This window comes from Panicum hallii, chromosome 9, assembly GCF_002211085.1.
Source record: "Panicum hallii strain FIL2 chromosome 9, PHallii_v3.1, whole genome shotgun sequence".
In the NCBI taxonomy this organism is placed as follows: Eukaryota; Viridiplantae; Streptophyta; class Magnoliopsida; order Poales; family Poaceae; genus Panicum; species Panicum hallii.
Window position 1 is genome coordinate 72829393 of NC_038050.1, and position 22194 is coordinate 72851586.

The 22194-nt window shown below is 41.8% G+C and overlaps 4 protein-coding genes across 18 annotated transcripts; 2 read left to right on the forward strand and 2 right to left on the reverse strand.

Moving 5' to 3' along the window:
• Positions 1-163: 163 nt before the first annotated feature.
• LOC112874414 (ALA-interacting subunit 1-like) lies at positions 164-6331 on the forward strand. Of its 6 annotated transcripts, none has more exons than XR_003224952.1 (11): positions 164-382; positions 959-1010; positions 1159-1217; positions 1313-1387; positions 1480-1587; positions 1734-1804; positions 2049-2375; positions 2472-2756; positions 2886-2992; positions 3838-3989; positions 5841-6209. XR_003224952.1 is itself a non-coding variant. In XM_025937723.1 (10 exons), exons 1-9 carry the CDS (start codon positions 362-364, stop codon positions 2944-2946), a joined length of 1059 nt encoding a protein of 352 aa, XP_025793508.1. In that variant the 5' UTR covers positions 165-361; the 3' UTR covers positions 2947-2992; positions 5841-6209. The 6 variants fall into 6 exon arrangements, 3 of the variants coding, with proteins under 3 accessions (XP_025793508.1, XP_025793509.1, XP_025793510.1); XR_003224953.1 differs by having other exon boundaries at positions 3843-3989; XR_003224951.1 differs by lacking the exon at positions 3838-3989 and having other exon boundaries at positions 165-382; positions 5841-6071; positions 6168-6331.
• Positions 3624-7085, reverse strand: LOC112874413. Its single transcript, XM_025937722.1, has 11 exons — positions 6545-7085; positions 6331-6433; positions 5914-5927; positions 5411-5629; positions 5244-5315; positions 5013-5102; positions 4875-4913; positions 4668-4772; positions 4250-4415; positions 4018-4127; positions 3624-3914 (listed from the first exon to the last, which is right to left on the reverse strand). The coding sequence occupies exons 1-11, from the start codon at positions 6779-6781 to the stop codon at positions 3828-3830; spliced, it is 1242 nt and encodes a 413-aa protein (XP_025793507.1). The 5' UTR covers positions 6782-7085; the 3' UTR covers positions 3624-3827.
• Positions 7086-7263: 178 nt separating this feature from the next.
• LOC112874416 (THO complex subunit 7B-like) lies at positions 7264-10061 on the forward strand. 3 transcript variants are annotated; one of them, XM_025937727.1, is made up of 3 exons: positions 7264-7554; positions 8646-9278; positions 9707-10061. In XM_025937727.1, the coding sequence occupies exons 2-3, from the start codon at positions 8685-8687 to the stop codon at positions 9833-9835; spliced, it is 723 nt and encodes a 240-aa protein (XP_025793512.1). In that variant the 5' UTR covers positions 7264-7554; positions 8646-8684; the 3' UTR covers positions 9836-10061. The 3 variants fall into 3 exon arrangements, with proteins under 3 accessions (XP_025793512.1, XP_025793511.1, XP_025793513.1); XM_025937726.1 differs by having other exon boundaries at positions 7272-7554; positions 8663-9278; XM_025937728.1 differs by having other exon boundaries at positions 7272-7554; positions 8698-9278.
• A 326-nt stretch (positions 10062-10387) lies between these two features.
• On the reverse strand, positions 10388-21887 carry LOC112874412 (NAC domain-containing protein 86-like). Of its 8 annotated transcripts, none has more exons than XM_025937715.1 (12): positions 21746-21887; positions 21511-21598; positions 17820-17889; positions 17434-17501; positions 15404-15534; positions 14961-15301; positions 14392-14717; positions 12826-13103; positions 12228-12587; positions 11652-12143; positions 11457-11535; positions 10388-11321 (listed from the first exon to the last, which is right to left on the reverse strand). In XM_025937715.1, the coding sequence occupies exons 7-12, from the start codon at positions 14546-14548 to the stop codon at positions 10645-10647; spliced, it is 2043 nt and encodes a 680-aa protein (XP_025793500.1). In that variant the 5' UTR covers positions 14549-14717; positions 14961-15301; positions 15404-15534; positions 17434-17501; positions 17820-17889; positions 21511-21598; positions 21746-21887; the 3' UTR covers positions 10388-10644. The 8 variants fall into 8 exon arrangements, with proteins under 8 accessions (XP_025793500.1, XP_025793498.1, XP_025793502.1 ...); XM_025937713.1 differs by having other exon boundaries at positions 21511-21611; positions 21746-21863; XM_025937717.1 differs by having other exon boundaries at positions 14961-15307; positions 21511-21611; positions 21746-21863.
• Between the last annotated feature and the right edge of the window lie 307 nt (positions 21888-22194).

A 22194-nucleotide genomic window follows, 5' to 3' on the forward strand; every position in this document is an offset into this window, starting at 1 on the left:
GGTACGAAATCGGATGGATGGGAGCACGCGCACGAATCTCAAACGCTGGTAGCCACGTAAGAAAAAAAACTACCGAAAGCTATATAGGTTTGGCGAAGATTGACCGTATTCTGCTGGCCCTACCCCGTTGGCCCTTGAGTGGTTTGCGGGCTTGCAACCGCCACCAAAAGCCCACCATCGGTGACGGGCTGGCACATTATAATCGAGCCCATGAACAGACTGACCGGCCCACCTAAACGCTCTCTCTCTCGTCCATCCCCGCGACCCATTTCGTTCGTCGGGGCCTCTCCCCCCCGTCGCTCTCTGCCCTCCACCACCATTCCACCTCCGGACTTCACCTCTCGTACTTCCCCGTCGGAACATGGGATCGAAGGCCTCCCCGGTAAGCTCCCGATGACCCAATCCACCTCGTTGGCTCTTATCCTTGAGCATATGATCCGATTGCGTCCAACCCTTGCGAGTCTCAGTGCCTAGGCGAATCGCCTTGTTTTATTTGGTAAGTGATTAATCGCAATTTTGTTGTGGCCGGGGAATTCTGGACGCCTGTGACCCAAGAATTCCGTTCCTCGTATGCGATTGGGTTCAAAGGTCGTGATCCTCATGCGACTACCGTACACTCCCGTCATCCTAATTCGTAGTGGTAGGGTTGTCGATGTCATAATCATCACATAATCGTGGCTTAGACAGGGACAAAGTTAAAGCGGCGAAAGCAGCAGTCATAAGTACGGTCTTTCTCTATCATATTTTTCAATTGCTTAGGATCCGGTGGGCCCGAAATTTTCCTTTCAGCTTAGTCAACTCTAGACTTCTCTACAGTTTTTGTGTTTTGGGTTTGACGATTCTTTGTTTATCCACTCGCCGAATTGCAGCCATTTTCAGCTTGATATTCTTATCTGCTTCTCGCGATACATTTGTAATTTGTTAACTCTGCCTCCAACCTTGTTGCTTGTTGCTGCAGATGGATCCATTCGAAATTCGGGATAACTCGAAGAAATCCAATAAGCCCAAATGTATTAGCCCCTGTGCCCTTTTCTTTTCGTTTGTCTTGCAAATGCATGTTGTGTTATCCAAAGATTTTATTAGGGTGTAACATTATTTGTATAAAATGTTGAGTGCGATATAATGTGTACATTAAGACTCTGACCTTCCTATGCGCAGATTCTAAGTTTACACAGCAGGAGCTTCCAGCATGCAAACCACTGCTAACTCCAGCAATTGTAATTAGCTAACCCACTGATCAATATTCTATTATTTTCGAATAAATGTTTGCTATACTGTCTATTGGATTTATGAGCCTCTTTCATGAGAACAGGTCATTTCTGCCTTCTTACTGGTTGGCATCCTATTTGTCCCAATTGGTCTTGCATCGTTTTCTGCATCACAAGAGGTACTTCAAAAAAAAAAATTTGAATGCATTTTGTATTTGTTGGTTTTTATATATTGTGCAGTTTTTTAGTCTGTGACTTGACTTCAATGCAGATTGTGGAGCTGATAGATAGATATGATACAAATTGTGGGCCCATGACTGATAAGGTTGGGTACATTCAGGACTCTAAGACTAATAAATCATGCACAAGAACTCTAACTGTGAGTATGACAGCTAAAGTTTGGTTTATTTGAGTTAGTAAGTGTGAAGGATTACCCTTATTTATTGCTCGTGCGTTAAGATGCAATCTTTCATCTTTTACCCACCAGAATTTGTAGTGAACTAAATGGTTGCTGTATGCCACTAGGTGCCTAAGCATATGAAGAGCCCAATTCAAATATATTACCAGATTGGTGACTTCTATCAGAACCATCGACGGTATATTCTTCAACCAAATCTTTTATCCAAAAAACTTCATTGCTTCCAGTTGTTTTATATCAAATGCATTAAGTCATTAACAGGCACACTGAACCATGTCACTGTTGAACTAAATATCATATGTCCTTTTATATCTACTGCACTAGCAGGAACATTGAACTGTTATGAATTGACTTTGATGATGTTATCTACTTAGAAATTATGCTGACATTCAGACACCATTTTATTACTCATTTTTTCTAAGGTACGTGAAAAGTCGTAGTGATAAACAATTGCTGTATAAGGATGCTGCACACTTGACAAAAGATTGTGATCCTGAAGGTTATAGTGCTGATGGTGCTCCAATCGTTCCATGTGGCCTAGTGGCTTGGAGTTTGTTCAATGATACATATACAATTTCAGTCAACAAGAAAGCGATTGAAGTGAATAAAAAAGATATAGCTTGGCAGAGTGACAAGAACAAAAAATTTGGCAATGATGTTTATCCCAGGAACTTTCAGAATGGAAATCTCATAGGTGGTGCTAGGCTAAATGCGAGCATACCGGTACATTTCTCTCTATCTTCAAACATGTAATATTTTCACCACTTCTACATCTATTTTCTTCTAGATATCGACCTAATTTAATCATTTTCTTTCCATTTTTCTCTGTGAATTGTTTAGTTAAGTGAGCAAGAAGATCTCATTGTTTGGATGAGAACTGCTGCCCTTCCAACTTTCAGAAAGCTTTATGGCAGAATTGAGACAGATATTATGGCAAACGATCAAATAACTGTTGTTATACAGAACAACTATAACACATATAGTTTTGGAGGGTCTAAAGCATTGGTCCTTTCAACTACATCTTGGATTGGAGGCAAAAATAAATTCATTGGTGTTGCATATCTGATTGTAGGTGGTTTGTGCCTTTTTCTTGCACTGGTTTTCGTAGTTCTCTACATGTTTAAGCCGAGGTATAGTATATTTGTTTATCTCAGATTAATGTATTTTCCTTGATTATGTGATGCAAATACTAGGAGCCAAATGGTTGTCTTCCTCGTATTATGACTGTAGCAGTGGGAACATTACATCATTCCTTTCAGGACTCTTGGAGACCCCTCATTCTTGTCATGGAACAGATATACTCTGGACTATCCAAACTAATACGCTGGAATCTGTTCTTTATGAACATAGAAGAGCACTTACATGGGTAAGTATGTTGCACTTAAATGAGCTTGCTATTGACCCCTCGTCTCTTGAACTTGTGTAGTGTGCTATTGACTCCAGAGCCATAACATGATTTATGGTAGAAAATGTACTGTATTAATTTCACCTGGCAACACGTTGTGACTTGACTAAAATACTTACTTCGATTCATAATCCACTTCTTATTTTTATAGTTCCTTACTTGTATCACGCAAAGATAGTAGCCTCCAAGCCCAAGTGGCTAATGTTATTTTTGATATATTTCTCTAAAGAGTTTTCATTTCAGCTTTGTGTCATTTGTGTTTTATCTACTTGTAACCTGAACACTGTGACTAATCATTAATCAAGCTGTGCAAGCAACTAGTATCTCAGTTTGTAAATTTTTTAGGACAGATCAGTCAAGAAAATACAAGTTACCTGCATATATCGAATTGAGAACAACTGTTTCAGTTTCAAAAACGGGTTATTTGATAATTGCATAAAATTTCTTCAACATGGACACATTGGTCTTGGTTTGTAGTAACTTATTAAATGATCAACAGACGTCCTCATTTTGAATAAAAAAAAAGAAAATAAAAATGATCAACAGACCAAATAGCAGTTGCTTCTCAACATATTTTGAAGAAAGTTCAATATATCTTTCTCAACTGTGTAATCTAATCCGTGTTGCAAACCTTCTGTTCAGATCAGTTTGTCAGTAACTTAAAGTGATTCTATCAACTAGTTGCCACTGTATGCGAGTAACTTAAAGCTTGAAAACTAGTAACTTAGAGCTTGAAAAGTGATTCTATCAACTAGTAACTTAAAGCTTGAAAAGTCTTTGTGTTCATCTGGGCTCATCATTGGCAGGGCAGGGTTATAGGCTCCATGGGTGCGGACATGCTCCTGGTGCACATTTCAGGGCCAATCTCAGTGACCCCTTCTTCCTGTGTAATTATAATTCCGCTGATCAGCAACCTTGTTCTGAAGATGTCGTTAATTCATTAAATGAAAGGAAAAAGGTAGCATAGAGAAAACACAGCCCAATACCTTTGCAAGGTTCCTGAAGTAAATTGTTGTGTAGTTCCCCGTTGGGAAGAAAACTTCTATTAGATCTCCAAGAACCAACTGAGGCTGGGAGATAGCTCCATCATACCAATCTTAAGGAAAAAGAAGGACAATGTCTATTATACCATTTCTTTGAGATGGAAAAATCAATTAGATCATTACACGAGTGAAAGATATGAATCTGGAGTTTTAGCAATAAGAATGCTTCTATTACCAAGTGTCCCAGAAACTCCTATCCTTTTGTCAAACCTCCATATGCTGCGGTTTGATACAAAACTAAAACAGGAGTCTTGGCTAACATTAATATTCTCCAAAAACGTGGATAGTTTGTACTCTGCAGGCTCCAAAGCATATGTCTGATCTATTACCACGTCCACTGTCTGGAAATATATGTGAACCAAGCTTAATTAGATGATAAGTGTTGTCATTGAAAAATGTGTCAAGTAATAGATCATTTGGTGTTTTGCAGGAACTGTTTATTTGATATAATTCAAATGTTAATTTTTTTTCAAAGTTACTCTGCTGAGAAAAAAAAGTGAAGGGGCCTTTTGTGCACCATATGCAACAGCGAGCGGGTCAAGTATCTAACATTATAAAGTGGTAATATTAGATTCAATACGATTGATACTCACACAAAGAATAGCATGAAAGTTGTCCATATCCTCTGAATCCGAACTATTAAATCTCTTATTTGTAATAGTTGCATCGACAATTTCTGCTCCTGCATCTGTGACGTACTGCTCATGAAACCAAACATGCACATCAGCGGTCCACACTCCACATTTCTTTTGTTTATTTGACAACTACACTATGTAGCCTTCGATAGAAAGCGATCATACCTGTAAGGCATAACTTTCTTTGACGAATGTCCACATTCCCTACAGCGGTAGATGGAGCAGGTTTGTGATTAAGAGCATATGTTATTTAACTTGAATTTATGAGAAAGTTACCATTTTACTGGTTTTGTAGTTGCATACCTGTGTGTATACAATCCACGCTACTATAGGCTTGAATCTCGTGCTAAGGTTTGCTGCTGCTTTGCTTAAGCACAAGTAGTTTCTCTTTATCTGCAATGACATGCTACAGAAATGAAACAAATAGTCCGCAAAGCGTGGTTTGATGGCACTGTCATATGACATAAAACCATACTTTAGTGCATATGCTGATATGCATTATAATTCAAATAGAGTACGTTTGGTGGTCTTAACTGCATCATAGACAGCATTTGCCCTGTCTTCAGAATTTGCGAAAGTTCCCAAGTACTTGATCCACTCAGCCCTCTGCAGAGAACCATTGAACAGACAGTATCTAAGTTTTAGGCATATGAACAACTAGACAAGTTCCAGAGGAGCTCAGGTTCCTGTTACTGCTCTACCTGCAATGGTGTATCCTCTTCCAAGGGTACATATGCTGCAAAATTGCAACCTTTATCGTCATCTATATTGCTTATGAATTGTGCACTAAACTGCGAGAGTGTCTGTGCATCAGTCCTATTAACAAGTTGGGTATTTCCACTGGTGTACGATTGGAGGACACACTGAGAAGCAACTTGGTTTGATGTTATTCCCTTCAAGCTTTCTAGCACTCCAAGTAGCTGCAGACATGTCAGATCTACTCATGAACTCAATAATAAACGCCATAAGCTTAGGACATTTACTTCTGCACTATCTTGGGTTTTCTGTTTTTTTGGCTGCCTCTTGTTCCATTGTGTATGCATGCTGCTTATTAGTAACTGCTAACTACAATTTTCATAGCTTTTGGTACAGACTAGATGAGGAATTGAATAGAATACATATTTTTCTCAGATTTTCTGGCAGGAGGATCCATTGGCCATTGGACTATGCTGCAGAGTCTCAGTTTGTGTCTCGCGTTGCTCACCTCAAAGAATGACACTGCAGATAAAGGTGGAAACAGTATTACTCCGATCCGGTACGGATTTATGTACAAAAAAAAAGAGAGCAAAAGTGCTTGGCAACAAAATGGAGTTGTCATGGACTATCCATTCAGTTCAAGGAAAGAAAGCAGAAGGAAAAAGAGTGAGGTTTCATAACCTTGTTTCTTTTCAAAAAGAAAACTGATATATTTATCTCGGTGCTAACTGAACGAAACTGATGATGAAGTGAATATTTCAGATGAGAAAAGTTCAGAAATGCCATTGCTGCATATCTTTGGATCATTCACCGTGGCTTGGTATGCATTTGATGTGCGTTCCCAATTTTGCAGTATCTGTGTTCGAGGGGGTGTTTGGACAGAAATTTCTCAATTTTGTATTCTCATTGCACGGTAAGCACGTACCTGGAGAAGCCGTGGTGTCGACAGAGAAGTTGGCGAGGGGGATGACGAATGACTTGATCCTCCCCGTGCAGTACTTCGTCTTGGATGCCATCTTGGACGTGTTCTGCACACGCGCACTTCTCCCAATTTTTCACTCGGAATTTTAACTGTCGAAGAATCTGATGCCGCAACTCGCAAAATGCTTCAGCTATCGGCAGCTCCGAGTGATGCATACCTGCATGAGAAGGTAGCTCTTGCCGTCGCCGAAGTTCTTGATGACCTTGAAGCTCTGGCCGTAGTATATCTGGAACATCCTAGCGTCCTCCACCCTGGACACCGGCCCGGCCACCACGGGCGCCGGTGCGGCCTTGAGCTTTGCCGGCACGGCCACGGCCGCTAAAGCGACCGCCCACAGCGCCGCCCAGAGCAGCAGCACCTGCAAGCAGCAGCTACAACTACAGGCTACCGCCATTTGCCTGAATGTGTCTCACGAGCTCGAGGAGATCGTGAATTGTGATGGCGCCTGATAGGACGAATGAATACACGAGAGCCCGTGACCGTGCGCGGCCGTGACAGACGCGTTGGGAAGCTCTTCTTGTCACGGCGCGGAATCGGTAGGATTCCTGTGAATGCATGAATTGACGGCAGCGCATGTGCTGCGTGCTGGCGCATTGCGATACATACCTTGGATGGTTGCGTTTTGGTCGGTGATCCCTAGTCGATGATGTTCCATCCGCTCTTCAAAAAATGATGTTGTAGAACAGTAGAAATCAGATAATTAACTTTAATCGCTACTCCAAACTCTTAAAAGAAAACTCTTTTGGGTTAGCTGAGCAAGGATATTAATCTTTGAATGCTTATAAAAAAATTTCATAACACAAGATTACATTTTAAACCTTCTTTTTACCACAAGTACAGTATGAAACCGTGGTCATTTGGCGGTGTCAGGAGGAGCTTGTCGTGAGCAAATTAGGTAAAAGAAACCGTGGGCTGCACAATCCAACCCTCGCCAAATTCAAAGCCCAGAATTTCACCCTGCCCAGCCCACGAATTTGCAATCCGTACGGTGCCCCCACGGGACACGGCCCCGCTCAACAAGCCGGCGCACTAACCCTAAACTAGGCGGCGGCGCGGCGTGGTGAGGGAGCACCGGCAATCGTGCGTCACGCCCTGGCTTCCGCTGGTGCAGACCTCTAGAGGATAGAGCAGGCGACCACCCGCCAACCATCAAGAACCAAGGACCAGGTAAACAGCTCTTCCTCAGCTGGTCAGCCCCTCTTGATAGTGATCTGGTCTTTGGGTGAATCGGCGGGTCTTACTCGATAGAATAGACGGGTGCCTGGTGTTGAATCCTTGCAAATCTGATCTGATTGTTGTTTGAATCCCCTCTAGCAATTTACTTTCTATATTCAATTGATTGAGCAGTACATGCTTCTGCCACCCATCTAATTATTCACTACCTTACTCTAAATTGGTTTGTCTAAATAGAGAGCCGCACGGAGTAGTACATGCTTCATACATGCTTAATTAGAGAATTCTGTCTATGCAATTGAATACTGAATGTGATACATAGCTTGGTTCATGTGTGGTTAGTACAAGGTAGATGTTTTGTTAGCAGAGATCCCTCCTTTATGGTTGGTTACCTGGTGTTGTTTGAGCTGGGCTTAATGGAGAGTTTAGGATGCCCATGATTTGCATCTTGCGCTGTTGTGCCAGGGTGGGGTCTGTAGACACTGGTAATCTGGTAACAAGAAGAAGTGACAAGCTTTAGCGAGTAGTTCTTGCTATACTGTTTATAATTCATTGTTTTTTGAGTGAGTGGTGTGCATTGATGCCCATGGAACTTTTCCACCTTTTGTAATTGGATCACTTGTGTCTCAGCATAATTAACCATTCCAGAACCTGATGTGCTCATTTAATTGTTAAAAAATGTTCTTTGGTTGTTACTGAAAATTTAGCATAGGGGCAAATAGAAAAATACAGTGATTAGCAGAAGTTTGCAATGGCTTTTCTGTTAAATTATATATGGCAGTTAGCTGTAGAAATTTGCTCTTTTACTGTTAGTAGTCATTTGATCCATTCCCTTAATTATGATGAACTTGTTTTTTTTGACCTTGCTCTGCTTTTGATTCACCCTCTACCCCATCACTCTGTTGCATTTTTACTACAGCTTGACAGAACATATATTCATGCATAAGCTTTAATGTCAGTTTTATGGGTATCCACGTATCTATGTAGGCTTTCAAATTTATAGCTGTATATAATTTGTTATGTCATGGATGAAACAACCTAATTACCTGACTTTTAGATTATAATAAATATTATTTTTTTCATAGCACTGTGCTAATTTCAGTTATTGGATCCCGGATTGTGAAATGCTTGCCAAAGGGAGGAAGGTAGCTGGAAGGGGTGAAGAAATGTCTGCACATTATGCATTTGGACCACAGGAGGATGATGCGATCATTAAGCACAGGCTTCTAACTAGGACGACAACTACCAGGGGTGAACCACCACTAAAGAAGCTTCAGAAGAAGTTCATGTCCTTTGCCACTGAGATTGAGAAGGATACAGATAACATAAGCGACTGCGAGAGACTGTACAAGGCCTTCCTACAGGAAATTAACACCTTTGAACTACCTCTTCTGAAAAGCAAGGCTGTTGTTGATGCAAACATTAGGGAGAAGGAGAGCTTTAATGAGCTTCAGGTTGAGATTGAGCGACAGATCTTGCAAGCTCAGACTGATATTGAGGATCTTAAGAAGCAACTTGAGCAGAGCAAGATCGAGAGGCAGCACAAGGAGGAGTGTGAAGCAATCCGGAAGCTGATATATTTGCAGCCTCCACGGTCAGAAACTGAGAAACTCATTTCAGATCTTGAGAAGGAGATAGCTGATTTGGAGGCTGAGAATGTAGCGTGCGTAAGGACTTTGGAACTACGGAAGAAGCAATTTGCCCTTCTTCTACATGTGGTGAGTTTATGCTTAATGTCTTCTCTCTTTTAGGTTGTGTTTTCTCTCTATATATAATATATAGCAGACTAGTAGTGGCACATAGAAATAGAACTCAATTAATATAGTATCTCATGTATGACAATTAATGAATTGTATGTGCTAATATGCACAGTATATTTTTTAGTGAAGTAGAAGTTCGATTATGATTATACATGGATTTCTGAGTTTTACATGAGTGATCACCTAATTCTGAGTTGAACATTTGATTATCTACTTGCCTTTCTCATTGGACTGGTGTACAGTTTTTTCCCTTTCAAATCATAATTCTCGTGCAGTTCTCCTGCTGGAAACCTCCTTACATACTCATGTGCCATAGTCTAGTTCAACTTTCTGCATAGTCGATTGATTTGGGAATATCTGTTCATGTGTTTGTATACCTTCTACAGGTTGAGGAATTGCAGATCTCGATTGAAGATGAGCAAAAGAGTATAGCAGATGAGCTGAGAGCTATCGCTGAGGAGAAGATGAGCATAGAAGAAAGCGGCAGTGCTTCTGATGCCATGGCTGTAGACTGATCAAGATACATCTTGCAATGCACAAATGCACTGAACCACATGGTTTGTGGGCCATATTGAATACTAACAAGTTGGTAGATGTCTAATGTGATGGTTTTGTACCTCCTGTAAATTGAGTTGTACGCTGTTTGTAACTGGCTCTTTGTGTACTATGAAGAAAAATTAAAGCACACATTGTTGTGTAACAAGTGTGTTGTGCACTCCATTATTTTTGTGCACGGAATAATGCTGCACTGTCATTCTGGTTTAAGTGGAATGGTCAATCTCACCCACTTTGATCTTGCACGTCTCCGAAGTGATAAAAGAAAGCACTCGTATATGTATAGGACATGAATCCATTCTACATGATCTGCTATCAGAACCCTGAAGTTGGGTTTGTCATCCATGCTGCGCACAAACTATTTTTAACCTCTCCTAAACTGGTTGTAGAGGATGAACATCTCTATTTTTCTATAACGACTGAAATTGATTTGACTTTAAAAGATAGCATTAGAAGAAAAGGATTATATATGTAACAAGCACTGACAATGAAGAATTACACTAAATATCGTGTTGTATATATATGTGTGTGTATGTGCACTTACAATTGATAAACAATGTTTTGATTACAACATGGTTAGACTTCAGACATGTCAATACACGTAAGGACGAAAAATAATGGTTACATACTCCAGTAATACACCAGTTAATTAATGAACGCACGAAGATTATGAACCTCCATGCACCAGGCACCTGTTACCGAGTCGTCTCTAGCATAATTAATAAGAGCCGTATCTTTTTACATGAGAGTTATGATCAGAAAGACCTTTTCAGTGGTTGCACCCTGGAGTGCGGATGGCCAATGCAGATGTCAGAAATGCCCATTTCCCACTAAAAAACATGCTGGAAATGCCTTTGCTCCTCTTGGAGAGTGGAACAAGCCACGCATGATCACTTCCTTCACAACCGAATTCCGGCTTCTCCGCCTTCTTCTTGACCAACTCTTGCTCAGTAGTCGTAGGGCCTGCTACTTCCTTTGGTGTTAAGAGGAGCGACACAATCTGCAGCAGCTCACTCACTGTTGCTGTTTCTTTGCTGCCTAATAAGGACCTTTGGTAAGATGACGGCTTCGTCACCAGAAACTTGTCCCTGATGAGCGCCTTGAACTTGCTAAAAATGGAAACCCTGCCACTAACTTTGGTCGTAACACTACTAATGGGGAAATGGAACTGCTTCTCGATCGCCTTGCTGACGTCGCTTGCTAGGGGATTCAAGTGGAAGCTGACCTTCTTGGACGGCTCAACGCGGTGGAAGAATGTCTTGGCCGCGCCGACCCTCGAGATGAAGAGCCCATGCTTGACGTCAACCTTCTCGTATAGGTCGAAGGATGTGTTAGGGTTGACGTCATCGAAGCCAATAGCAAAGTCGTCAGGTTGAGATTGCGAGAAGATGGGGGCAGTGTCTAGGCCTCCTGCGTCAGTGGGATCGGTCAGGTGACCGGCTTCTCCTGCAATCTAGCTCTCAGTTAGTACATGCATGAAGGTCGATCATCAAGTGCCCTAGGCTAGCTAAAAGTTAACTATATATAGATCATTTAAAGTGGAGCGCATACATGTTGCACCAAAAAATTAAATTTATATACCTGAATTGTCAGCAGTGTCTGATATGGGGTATTGTGTGATGCACTCTGTTGGATTGCTTTCGTCTCCTTCTACGACAATCTGCTTGATCAGAAAAATTGAAGTGTGCATGTAAATATTAGTCTCATAACTAAAAGCAGGAAGGTGAGAGGTTATGTGTACAAGCATGACATAAGCAATTCCCATGAGGTAATTACCTCTCCTAGGTCATTGTTGTGCAGCCTCACTCCTCTAAGGTTCTCCACTTGCTTCTTCTCTTCCTTGAGCTCCTCCTCCATGTCAGCAATCTCAACCAACCGAACCGGTTCATCGACATGGACTGACTTCGAGGCGAATCCTGCAGACGTACCTATGCAGCCCATATGGTAGAAATTGTCCACCTCTTGTTTGGCCTTCACCCCGAGCTCAACGAGGGAGGATAGCTCGTTGATGTAGTGGGTACTGCTGCTGCTGCTTGTGCCAGCACCTGGCCACATTTCTGCAGGGAAGCTGTTGCTGGTGCCGTTGATTAGCTCCTGCGAGGCCGACGCGACGGAGAGGAACTCTTGAAGGATGTCAACCTCGTTGGGGTTGCTGCGGAGTATGCTTGTCTTTGTGTCGAGGCTGACGTCCTGTGGAAAGTCCTCCACCTCCAGGGGAGGCAAGGAGAGTCTGTGCTGCAGCCTTGCACACTCCAGCGCGACATCGACCTGCAGTAATAAGCACTAAATTAATAAGCGTTCTTGTCCTGTGTTACTGCACTGAAATACTAGCAGTTCTGCCACTTTACATACCTTGGATGGGAGGCACGAGAAGTTGGAAGAAGCTGGATTCATGAAGAAAGGATTGGTGGCGTTAAAGGCGTCTTCACTCAGGAACTGCATCCATTTGCCATCCTCGTGACCAGCGCTCATCTGCATCCCGAACCCACCATGCTGCATCGAGTCCATTGGCGCCTCGGTCGGAAATGAGAAACTGCTGCTCTCGAAGTCGTCGCCCCTAACATCACTGGACAGGTCCAGAGTTGGGGAGCGGTCGACACTACTTGCCATCCACTGCGGTTGCTCAATGGGGTGGTGCACGGCGCCATAATGCTCTATGATCTTTGGCCCAGGTGCTGTCTTCTTGAACACTCGGCATAATGCGTACGCATCCTGTGAACAGAAATGCAAATGGCACATATATATGTCAGAGAAGCCTAATAAGCTATATCAGGCGCCCAGTGTGATGTTTCGTACTAGTTAGGTGTCTAGGGTTTCAGGAAAATAAGGGGTCAACAATGCACATAAAGACCCTCACATACAAGCACTTCGTGCTTCCTCAAATTGCAGTACTTAAAATTGATTTATGCATAGGTAAAAATTGATTTATGCATAGGTAGTAATGTAACACCTGTAAGCCGGTATCAGTCTCGCATTCCCTCTCGTCGAGGCGGTACTCGTGCATGACCCAGTCAGTGCGAGAACCATGTGGAGCTCGACCACGATAGTACACCAACGTCTTCTTCATTCCAACTGGACGCCTATGCGAGTTCACTTTTCTGTCCTTCCCAGTTGCCTTCCAGTATCCAGATTTGGTTGCACGGTTTGTCCTTGACCCATTTGGGTACTTGCGGTCTCGAGGGCTGAAGAAGTACCATTCAAGGTCTTTGCTTGGAAGGAAGGATTTTTCTGAAAACATATAGTTAAAATGATGTCAGACTTAAAAACACACAGCATGAATGCTACCATTTTATCTCTATAGATGTGATAATCATCATTAGAACAAACTGTAGAACTCAAAGATTAACCGTGATAGACTACCATAGTTGAAAACAGAATTAGGTCAAGATCACTTTATATCTTGGAGGCTGTGCACTTTTTTTTCCCAATCTTCTTGACTTATGTCCATATCTCAAGTCCCTTTCCTAATTTCTTGCTTTATTTTGCCACTCAAAGAAGATAAAAGAATCATCTTTATTTTATCTTTTCAGTCAATGTTTTACTGCACTCATTTCATACAATGCTACAGGTAATTTTTAGTACGTGAATGACAAGCTTGAAAGCCAACAAATGGATAAAGAGAATATATCTTTTCTTCAAATCTATGTGTGATTGTGACATGGACCAAAATATATAAGCTTTAGCTTTGTTGCTACTGGGATAAAGGATTTCTTTTCCTTTTCAAGCAGCTCAATGCATGGACAAGATATATATCTACGCGATCACATTTACACTTGGCAAAATTTTGCTATGCCTTATGGTTCTTTCAACCAAAAAGAGCAAGATCTACCTATATTCCCCCCTTTAGGTAAAAATAAAACGTTTGAAACTAAGAAGCAAATTTCATAGTATGGTTAATGTAGTCTTAACTCAAGCTAGTATGGCAAATATGGAACCTTTTTATTTACCAAAAAAAACAGACATAAACAGAGTCAAATATGCTTCAATCAACTATAACTGGAATGCTAAAAAAGCACTGAATACATAAAGGCAACGTATATATTAGACTGCAATTTGCAAGAGCTAGTGATGCATGTCAAGTATAGTATAGGTCGGTGAAGTGCCCGCCAAGAAGGGAACATGAGGTTATTCTTTCCTCAAGAGAAAGGATTGCTGTTTCTTGGGAGAGCATAATAGTATAAGGATTGAATAAGATTGCTTATAGTCTGCACACCACGGCACGGCATCCAGGACAATCAGGGAGAGAGATATTTATGTTCTTTCCGTTGAGGGAAAAAAGGGCGTAGTATGTTAAAATCCTATCCCATGCAAATACAGTAATTCGCAATAAAATCACAACCTTGCAGTTCAGACAATCGAAGGTGTTCCACAACAAGTTAACAACTACTTGGAATGCTTACGTTTTTCCAATATAGCAAGCAAATTAAACCATGATGAGAACTACATAGTGCTAATAACTTCGTTCATCGAGAGTCAATACTGAACAAAGATCATTGCAGAATGAATATGCATATACCTGGCAAATCCCAGGGCTCGCACTTGTAAAGATCAACCTCCGGAATGATTTCGAGCTCTATCTGTTTCCCGTTGATTTTCCTCTTAAGGTAGTAGATGATGAGCTCCTCATCAGTGGGGTGGAACCTGAAACCTGGAGGCAAACTGACGGGCGCCATTGCTCCCTCTTCCCTTCCTCTCAAAACTCCCACAGCAAAAGTGTGCTTATTAGAGCTTGGCAGGCGGCTGGCAGCAAGGCTATCCGAAGCAAAAATGTGGACAGCCACACCAAGCCTGCTCAACTAGCTCTATATGAATGAATGATCAGCTACCATTAATGTAAAAAACCTGAAACATGAATAGCAGAAAGACGTAAGTTGCAGAAAATTAACCAAGATTATCATCGCATATGTAACTAAGAAGTGTAGTAGAGAGGATCGGAGGAGAAAGAGACCTTGGCTAATGGCAGATGCATGAGGAAGGAGGGAGGGAGGGAAACGGGGAGAGGAGGGACTCTGGCTTTATAGCAAAGTCGAGAGATTATTTTATGCTGGGATTCTTGTCATCTTTCACATGAAGCTATATACGTACCTCTCTGTCTCCCTCTTAAACTTTGGCTTTTGCTTTTCTGTTGTGTCCTGTGTCAGTTGGCTTTATATCGGTGAATAGAAATATCCCAATCTTCTCTTCTTGTCTTTGGCAGCCAAAGCGAGCTGTTGTAGCTGCAGGATTGTGTAGGGTTGCTATTGGCTGCTTTGTGGGCCACCAGAGCGATGCCTAGTCAGCTCCCGTTGGAAAGGGTGAGGGGCCCAAGGTTGGTACTCGATTCCCCCACTTTTTTTCCCGCGACTTCCCTTTGACGGTTTACGTCAGTCACGTTCACACACGCGGCCCCATGAAGATTTGCCGGGGGACCCTGCCTGCCTCGATGCCTGTGCCTGCATGATTAGCAGCTAATACATGTACTATACTACCAATACTTTGCCAGGAACGATTAACTGTCTCAACTGAGTGGCAACTGCGGTTAAAGTTACCTGTTTCTACTTCTGATCTCGCCTCTCGGCGTTCCAGAGTGAATATATGCCTGCCGAATTACCAATGCATACAGTGCTGTTACTGATCCTGGCGACGGCTGCATGCATGCCGACAGTAGTGTTCAGCTCACCTGCCAAAACAATGTCAAGAGAGAAGCAGCATTGTTTGGTTCCAGTAGAACTTAGTAATGCCAGCAGAACATGAGTATATATTCCGTATTATGTCAAAAAGTATATATTCTGGACCAATGTATCTGCAAGATGTAAGAATGACACTTGCAAGTCAAGCTATGACAGCTGAATCGTTCATAAAAGGCACTGACTGGATTAGCTGGTTCACCAGTGAAATCTACTTTTCTGGAAACCAGTCCTGATGAGTAGAAATAGCTAGTCCACCAGTGAAATCTACTTTCCAGAAACTAGTTCAAGGAGGTTGCTCACCACTAAAATCTCACCTGTTGCCAACACAAAGACATGGCAACTGTAGGTGCTCAGGTGCAGCAAAAGTACCATGAGGCGAAAGGTTTAGACGACTGTAGTTCAGCTCAGTTTGCAATGTAATGCATATACCCGGTGTGAGTTTGACATGCTCACTGTGATTGTGTTTGCTAACTCGATTTCTAACACTGGAACCAGCGCCGCCAAGAACCCAGGATCCTAGAAAAGATTGTGCTCAGAGTTCACACTGGAAGGACTGAAAAGGCTTCTGTTGGAGCTAGCGGGCAACAATTACTGCCGAAGGACCCACTAATACTCACAAGACTTCATTCACATCTGACCCACAATGATCTCATTTTACTGAATTTGGGGGTAAAATATCATTACCCACAAATTAAACCACCGCCCTTTATGAAGTCGGCAGGAACCTAAGACTAATAAGAGCCATTTTCTTCAAAAGAGCAGAAAGGAAAACAAGTCCAAATCAGAACATCTGAGCTGAATAAGACAGGTTGTGTTCTCCAGCACACAGCCGATTCCATTGGTCGATGATCCAGTTTAACCTCCAAAAGCCCATTCTCAGTATCCAATGAGCCAGCCAATGATGCAGCAGTCAGCAGCTAACGTAAAGGAAAAGGTAGTTATCCACCGAAGGTACTGCGATGCCCAGACTTTCGACACGTTCCCCTGCTAGGCCTACATGGCAAGTGCAAGGGCTGGGTCCCGAGAGCTTTCGAGGCCCCCAACTTGCGGCTGCTGATGCATAGCTTGTGGGCCACTTTTCCTTTTTATCAATCCATCCGTCCCAGCTTTAGGTTCCTTTCCCCTTTTCGAGTTTATGCTTCTCCTCACCGCACACAGCGGGTATCTCTAAAACCATCCAATCTTAAGCTGCCTCCGACCACCAGCGTATCATGTACACATACAAACCAGGAATACCCATATATAGTGCTGTGCACATGTGAAATATAGTTCTTCTCTCAGTAAAGAAAGAAAGTGGCATGTAAATTGTAATTCTAACCAGATTAACTTAGGACAACCAAATAAAATTAACCAGAATAAATGAGTACAAGCTACTACCTCCATCCCAAATTACAATTCATTTTGACTTTTCTAAATACATATATTTTGCTATGCACCTAGATGTACACTGTGTCTCGATACAAAAAAAACTATGTATCTTAATAAGCCAAAACGAATTGTAATTTGGGACGGAGGGAGTACTAGAGGCACTAGATTTTGTATTGTCATGACAGGAAGAAAACTCTACTATATGTTATCTATTTGCTTAGTTTCTGTTAACCATGCTTATGATTTGTGGCTCTTATGTAAAAGCTGAAAGAATATGGTGTGCAATGTGACAGATATGGCGAAACAAGTCGGTCGATCCGACAGCCTAGAGTGAACAGGAAGAGCACACATGACGCAGTCAGTTTAAAATTTAAAAGTGTTATGTCTTAACTAGCAATGATGAACATAAAAAAATGTAAAGTACGATTAGCCAGCTCGGTTCATAAGGAGACCCAGATCTCCACACCTTCACATGTGCTTTTTAAGGAATACAGACACAAGAGAGGGAGAATTTAGCCCACCTGGTCCCAGCAGATCAGCTCATGTATCTTCCCAATGATGCCAGAGACAAAAATTGCGTACTGATCAACTAATGATTAAGGTCTAATCAGCATGTGTTCAATTCAATTTGAAGAAAAAAAACGGTTGTTATCCTCACCCAAAAAAAGTGTCATCTTCTTTGTTTATTTTTGAACAAAATCATTACTTTGCTTTTATGTTTTGAAAACATTGAAATTTAGAACAATGGAAATAATCAAGTAAATTTTCATTTCTTTCCTGGAGGTTCCAGAGTTCAAGCTAACAGTTGGTCGACTGTACTAATTTTGATAAAAGATGAATGAGAAGCAATATACTAATTGTGCTAAGGAATAATTCTTAGAACGTTGAAGGTGGTGTGGGATCAGACCTTGAGTGCCCACATTGTCATCCATCAAGAGATGGGTGGCCTCAGCAAGCGGCAAGCAAAGTACTTCAACCTGGATACAAAAATAATTACAATCAAGATATGCTGAGATATATTCCATTCAAAAGCATTTCAGGAAAGTTATTTATTCACAAAGGTTGCAGAGCTGAATGCAGTGTCGGTTCTGATTATCAGAGAAGAGGAATCAAAAGAAAAGAAACAGCAACAGTGTGTAGCCGAAAGGATAGGCCACCCCTAGCCTCCCACTTTTGAAAGCCCAAAAGTAGGCCATTGTTCAAGTATCTTGGCTTCCACAGGAATCTGATAGTACCCAAACAGAGAAAGAGATCTGAATACCTTGCACCAAATGGTGAAGCAATACGATACAGATAATATAACTAGGGAACAAACTTTATGTGTTTCCCATGTAGACAGTTCTCGGGGTTCAACTGGGAATGCATAAAGTTCCAATTTATCCTGTAGCAGTCCCAAACTGCAAATCCAGTTCCCACTAGTACCATTTTTCTTGACTATGACGATTAACAACTGCAGGACCATATGTGTCCTGTAAAGTAAAGCAGTTTTGGCAACTTGCAAACAATTTATCTATGTCAAGTTCAGTCACTACGTGAATCATTCAATAGTTCACTTCTCTCATAATGACATATCCATAGAACTATTTCAGTATGTCTGCACGACGGTGCTATCTGAGGGCAGCAAGAATTGGTTAAGCATTTACTAAGACAAAAAAATTAGCATTCCCTATAATCGTAATCCATTGCTTCAAGGTAAGCTTAGCAAATTGTCTTTAAACAGCAACAACAAACGTAAGGGTCTATTTTCTGGTCATCAAACCAGAAGTGATTTAGATATTACTCAAGTTTGTTTTTTTAAAAAAAATACATAACACTGGAGTGCTGGATGACACTTCTAACCCCTAGTGGTAAAGTCCTGGACACATAATAAAGGATAGTTTAAAGCAAACCTACTATCAAAGTAGCATAAGGATAAGTGAATTACTAAGTTGAAGCCAAGGCTCAACTACAATTTGGTTCATTAGGAAAAGTTAGCACTAGCTTTGATTTGCTGACTTCAGAGTTCAGACTCAGACCTCTATATTGGCTCTTTTACTCTTTATTACAGTCCCTAGGTACATAATGCTTATCATACTAGTGTCTTGGAACAAGTTAACGATCTTAGCAGCGTAATGTGCAGGGTGTAGGGCGCAGGACATCAGCTGTAAATACTTTGGTCAACTTCTGGTTGTGATAAATGTTCACCACCTACTAGTAAGCATGTGTCTTTATAGTCACAAGTCATTATGATTATGTTTGTCTTATTATGTTACAACCACCTGCTAAGTTCATACATTTCATCTTAGGCAGAGCAAGCTAGCCACTGCAACGGTTAGAAGGTAGAACAAACAGAAGGGGAAAGACAAACTTGCTCCGTCAATATTCTCATAGTATATCCTCGTTAAAGAAAAAGAATAACTTGAGCGAGCAAATAGCTTCATGGAAGACGCATTCCTGCAGAGCTTGTAGCAGAAGAACACAACGATGAGAAAAACATGACAAAATGCAATCATCATCAGGAAAAAAGCAAATTATGAAACTGAGGTCAACATCAAGCAAAAAGAGAATTCTCTCTTTATTCATTGGATTCCACAAGCAGATTTCTAATATACAACGATGGAACTTGCACATGTTTAGCATGCTTACTTTTCTCATGACAAATCGAGAAAGCAAGAAATCTTGTTAGCTTCTGATAGCCTCCAACAACCACTATCTAGCTGATTATTACCAACAGGTATTTCTGTAACAATATTTAAGTGCTAGCTTTCTCTTACTGTATTTTACAGTTCAAGGCAAAACAAAGAACTCTATTGATTTTACGATGGATGGACAATGCACGTGAAACAACGGTATTAGAGAATAAACTACACAATCAGATAACAACTTCTAGTCAGAACACATTGCCTATTTACATGGTCGGTTCCTCTTGACAGAAGCAACATCAAGATACCAGAATCGTAGTATCCAGCTCCATGAAAAGGAAAAGAAGATGATAAGAGATAAAAAGGAGCTGTCATTTTCAGTTGTGCTACATGACTGAATGGCAAGTGGCATCCAAAGAAATTGCAGAATTAAGGCAGAATTCTGAACTAGAGAGGCTTTCAAATAATTTCTTCCCAAATGAATGTGACATGTGGCATATAAGGTAACATTGAAAGCGGACAGTCATAATCCAGTGAGAAAGGTTCATTTCAAAATGGCGCATGCATTTTACCCAGACAAATGCATCGCTAGCTTAAGACCCTCATGTAAAAATAATGCCAACAAGAAACCATTATACATAAAACATATAATTAAGACGTACTGATTTGTAAAGTAACCAGGACTTACATTTTAGTACTACAGAAATTTACATTAGATGCCTACAGCAGATATTTGTACATATATTGGCCATGAGTTCCTTGTCCTAGCAGCAGAAAAAGTTCAACCAAAGAACATTGCTTTAACTGTCTCATGGATATTCTACTAAAATTCTTATACTGCACAAAAGACAGAACTAAGTTAAGCAAGCCCAAGGGATTATCATTCCTCTCTGTGCACATATTTATTGCACAATATTTGCAACAAATGCCTGCAAACACAACAACGTAAGAAAATAACAAGCTCCTGTTAAATTTAGAAGTGCATGCTCACATTTGATTACTAGAAAAAGGAACAAAAGCTTGAGCTTATGCCAAGAAGGAAATATACAATTGCAGCACCCTCACAATTAACTCTGAAGAGGGTATGTATGCCTTCAGAAAGGAGTGAATTTCACTTCACTTATACAAAAATTGATTTTAGCGCGAGTGTCCACTTTTACATGTCGGTTACACATTTCAAGACTTTTTCATGATCTTACAAGTTTTCAACTTCAGAGCACTGTAAATAAAGCACAAGTCCTTATCGAAAAAAGATAAAGCACAAGTATAAGCAACCACACACTCGATCTTAACGGATCAGGAGAACAAATCCTTCTTGTTCATCATACAAGATCTCAAAACCAGCTAGGTTCTTCCTAAGCTCAACTGAAACTAAGAGTTCCGCATACGAAGCTTGGTGAACGGTGACCAAATGGGGAAATACATTAGTAATGAGAGTTTTGACACCTAAACGGCAACGCCTGTCAACTGTCATCAACACTGCTAGTAGTTTCGAATATTCCGTCTTTCATTGAACTATCATTGGCATAACTACTTGACTGAATCTATTTAGTCCTAAAGTTCAGATGTTATCTGGCCAGCGATAGGTACAAGATTGACAAAGGTAAATATTCAGTAGAACAGCCCAACAAGATCGAAATCAAGCATCACCACAACATTACTGATTCAACAAACCTTTCTGTAACCAGATAGAAAATCAGGCTTGCTATTTGCTTCCCTTGCTCTATATTTCCCATCCAAGTGTCAGAGCGCACTCAAGATACTACACACCAACACCATGTCATATTCTCATTTCGCCAAAAGGAAACAACATCGTGCTGCCTATGATGTGCTCGTAACAACAAAATGCCACGCAGTTAAAATAACCTCAATAGTATATGGCATTCCGTATTTTCAGATCAAACATCACATTCAGTTAACCTTGCACTGTTAAATCGACTGGATGAAACGAAGGGGTGATCGGTGGAACAAGCATACCTGTGCGTATGGGAGCCATCAAACGGTTTGCTGTGACATTATGGCTGCCACGCTCAGTTTGATAAGCATCGTGCCATCGTACACTGCACTGCAGTGTGCATCTGATCAGCAATAGTGGGCTGCTTTTACTCGTTCGCGTTGAACGTATTGTTCCACAATAATATAACCCAAAACGAAGCACACGGCGGCCGGCGGCGTCCCGTGGCTGCAGAACTGGTGAGTTTGGTGCACGTACCGGATGCTGGAACCGAGGACCTTGGCTCCGCCGCTGGATGAAGTGGGGAGCCATCAGAGGGAGGTTGCTCTCGCCTCTCGGAGGCTGCGCGCCAGGTGGTCTGGAGAAGCGGGCGGCAAGATCAAACAATGCATGCGCGCGGAATCGCGCTGCGGAGAGGAAGCCAATGTGGTGCGATGCGGCGCCAATCCCCATTGGGAGGGAGAAGACCGCACGCGCCCCCTCCGGCCTCCGCCGACGCGCCTCAGATATTCCAAGGAACTCGAAATCCGCGACTCCGCCCCGCGCCGCGAGTGTTCCGTTTGCGGCGGCGAGGAGGCGCCAAGTGGAATAGGCGGCGCCAAACACTGTCGCAAGGGGGTAGCGGGCGGCAGTTGTGAATGCGGCCGTCGCCGCCGACGGGGGAACACTGGAATGGAAGGGCTGACATTGGAGTTGGGCTTCCGGCC

Coding starts and splice junctions, on each gene's coding strand:
- LOC112874414 (XM_025937723.1), top strand. CDS start 362: ATGGGATCGAAGGCCTCCCCG. Junction 1,388..1,479: donor CGTTTTCTGCATCACAAGAG/GTACTTCAAAAA, acceptor ACTTCAATGCAG/ATTGTGGAGCTGATAGATAG. Junction 2,757..2,885: donor CTCTACATGTTTAAGCCGAG/GTATAGTATATT, acceptor CATTCCTTTCAG/GACTCTTGGAGACCCCTCAT.
- LOC112874413 (XM_025937722.1), bottom strand. CDS start 6,781: ATGGCGGTAGCCTGTAGTTGTAGCTGCTGCTTGCAGGTGCTGCTGCTC. Junction 4,914..5,012: donor CGTGGATTGTATACACACAG/GTATGCAACTAC, acceptor CTACCGCTGTAG/GGAATGTGGACATTCGTCAA. Junction 4,416..4,667: donor ACTTTCATGCTATTCTTTGT/GTGAGTATCAAT, acceptor ATATATTTCCAG/ACAGTGGACGTGGTAATAGA.
- LOC112874416 (XM_025937727.1), top strand. CDS start 8,685: ATGCTTGCCAAAGGGAGGAAGGTAGCTGGAAGGGGTGAAGAAATGTCT. Junction 9,279..9,706: donor TTGCCCTTCTTCTACATGTG/GTGAGTTTATGC, acceptor TACCTTCTACAG/GTTGAGGAATTGCAGATCTC.
- LOC112874412 (XM_025937715.1), bottom strand. CDS start 14,548: ATGGCGCCCGTCAGTTTGCCTCCAGGTTTCAGGTTCCACCCCACTGAT. Junction 13,104..14,391: donor CGAGCCCTGGGATTTGCCAG/GTATATGCATAT, acceptor ATATGTTTTCAG/AAAAATCCTTCCTTCCAAGC. Junction 12,588..12,825: donor AGACTGATACCGGCTTACAG/GTGTTACATTAC, acceptor TTCTGTTCACAG/GATGCGTACGCATTATGCCG.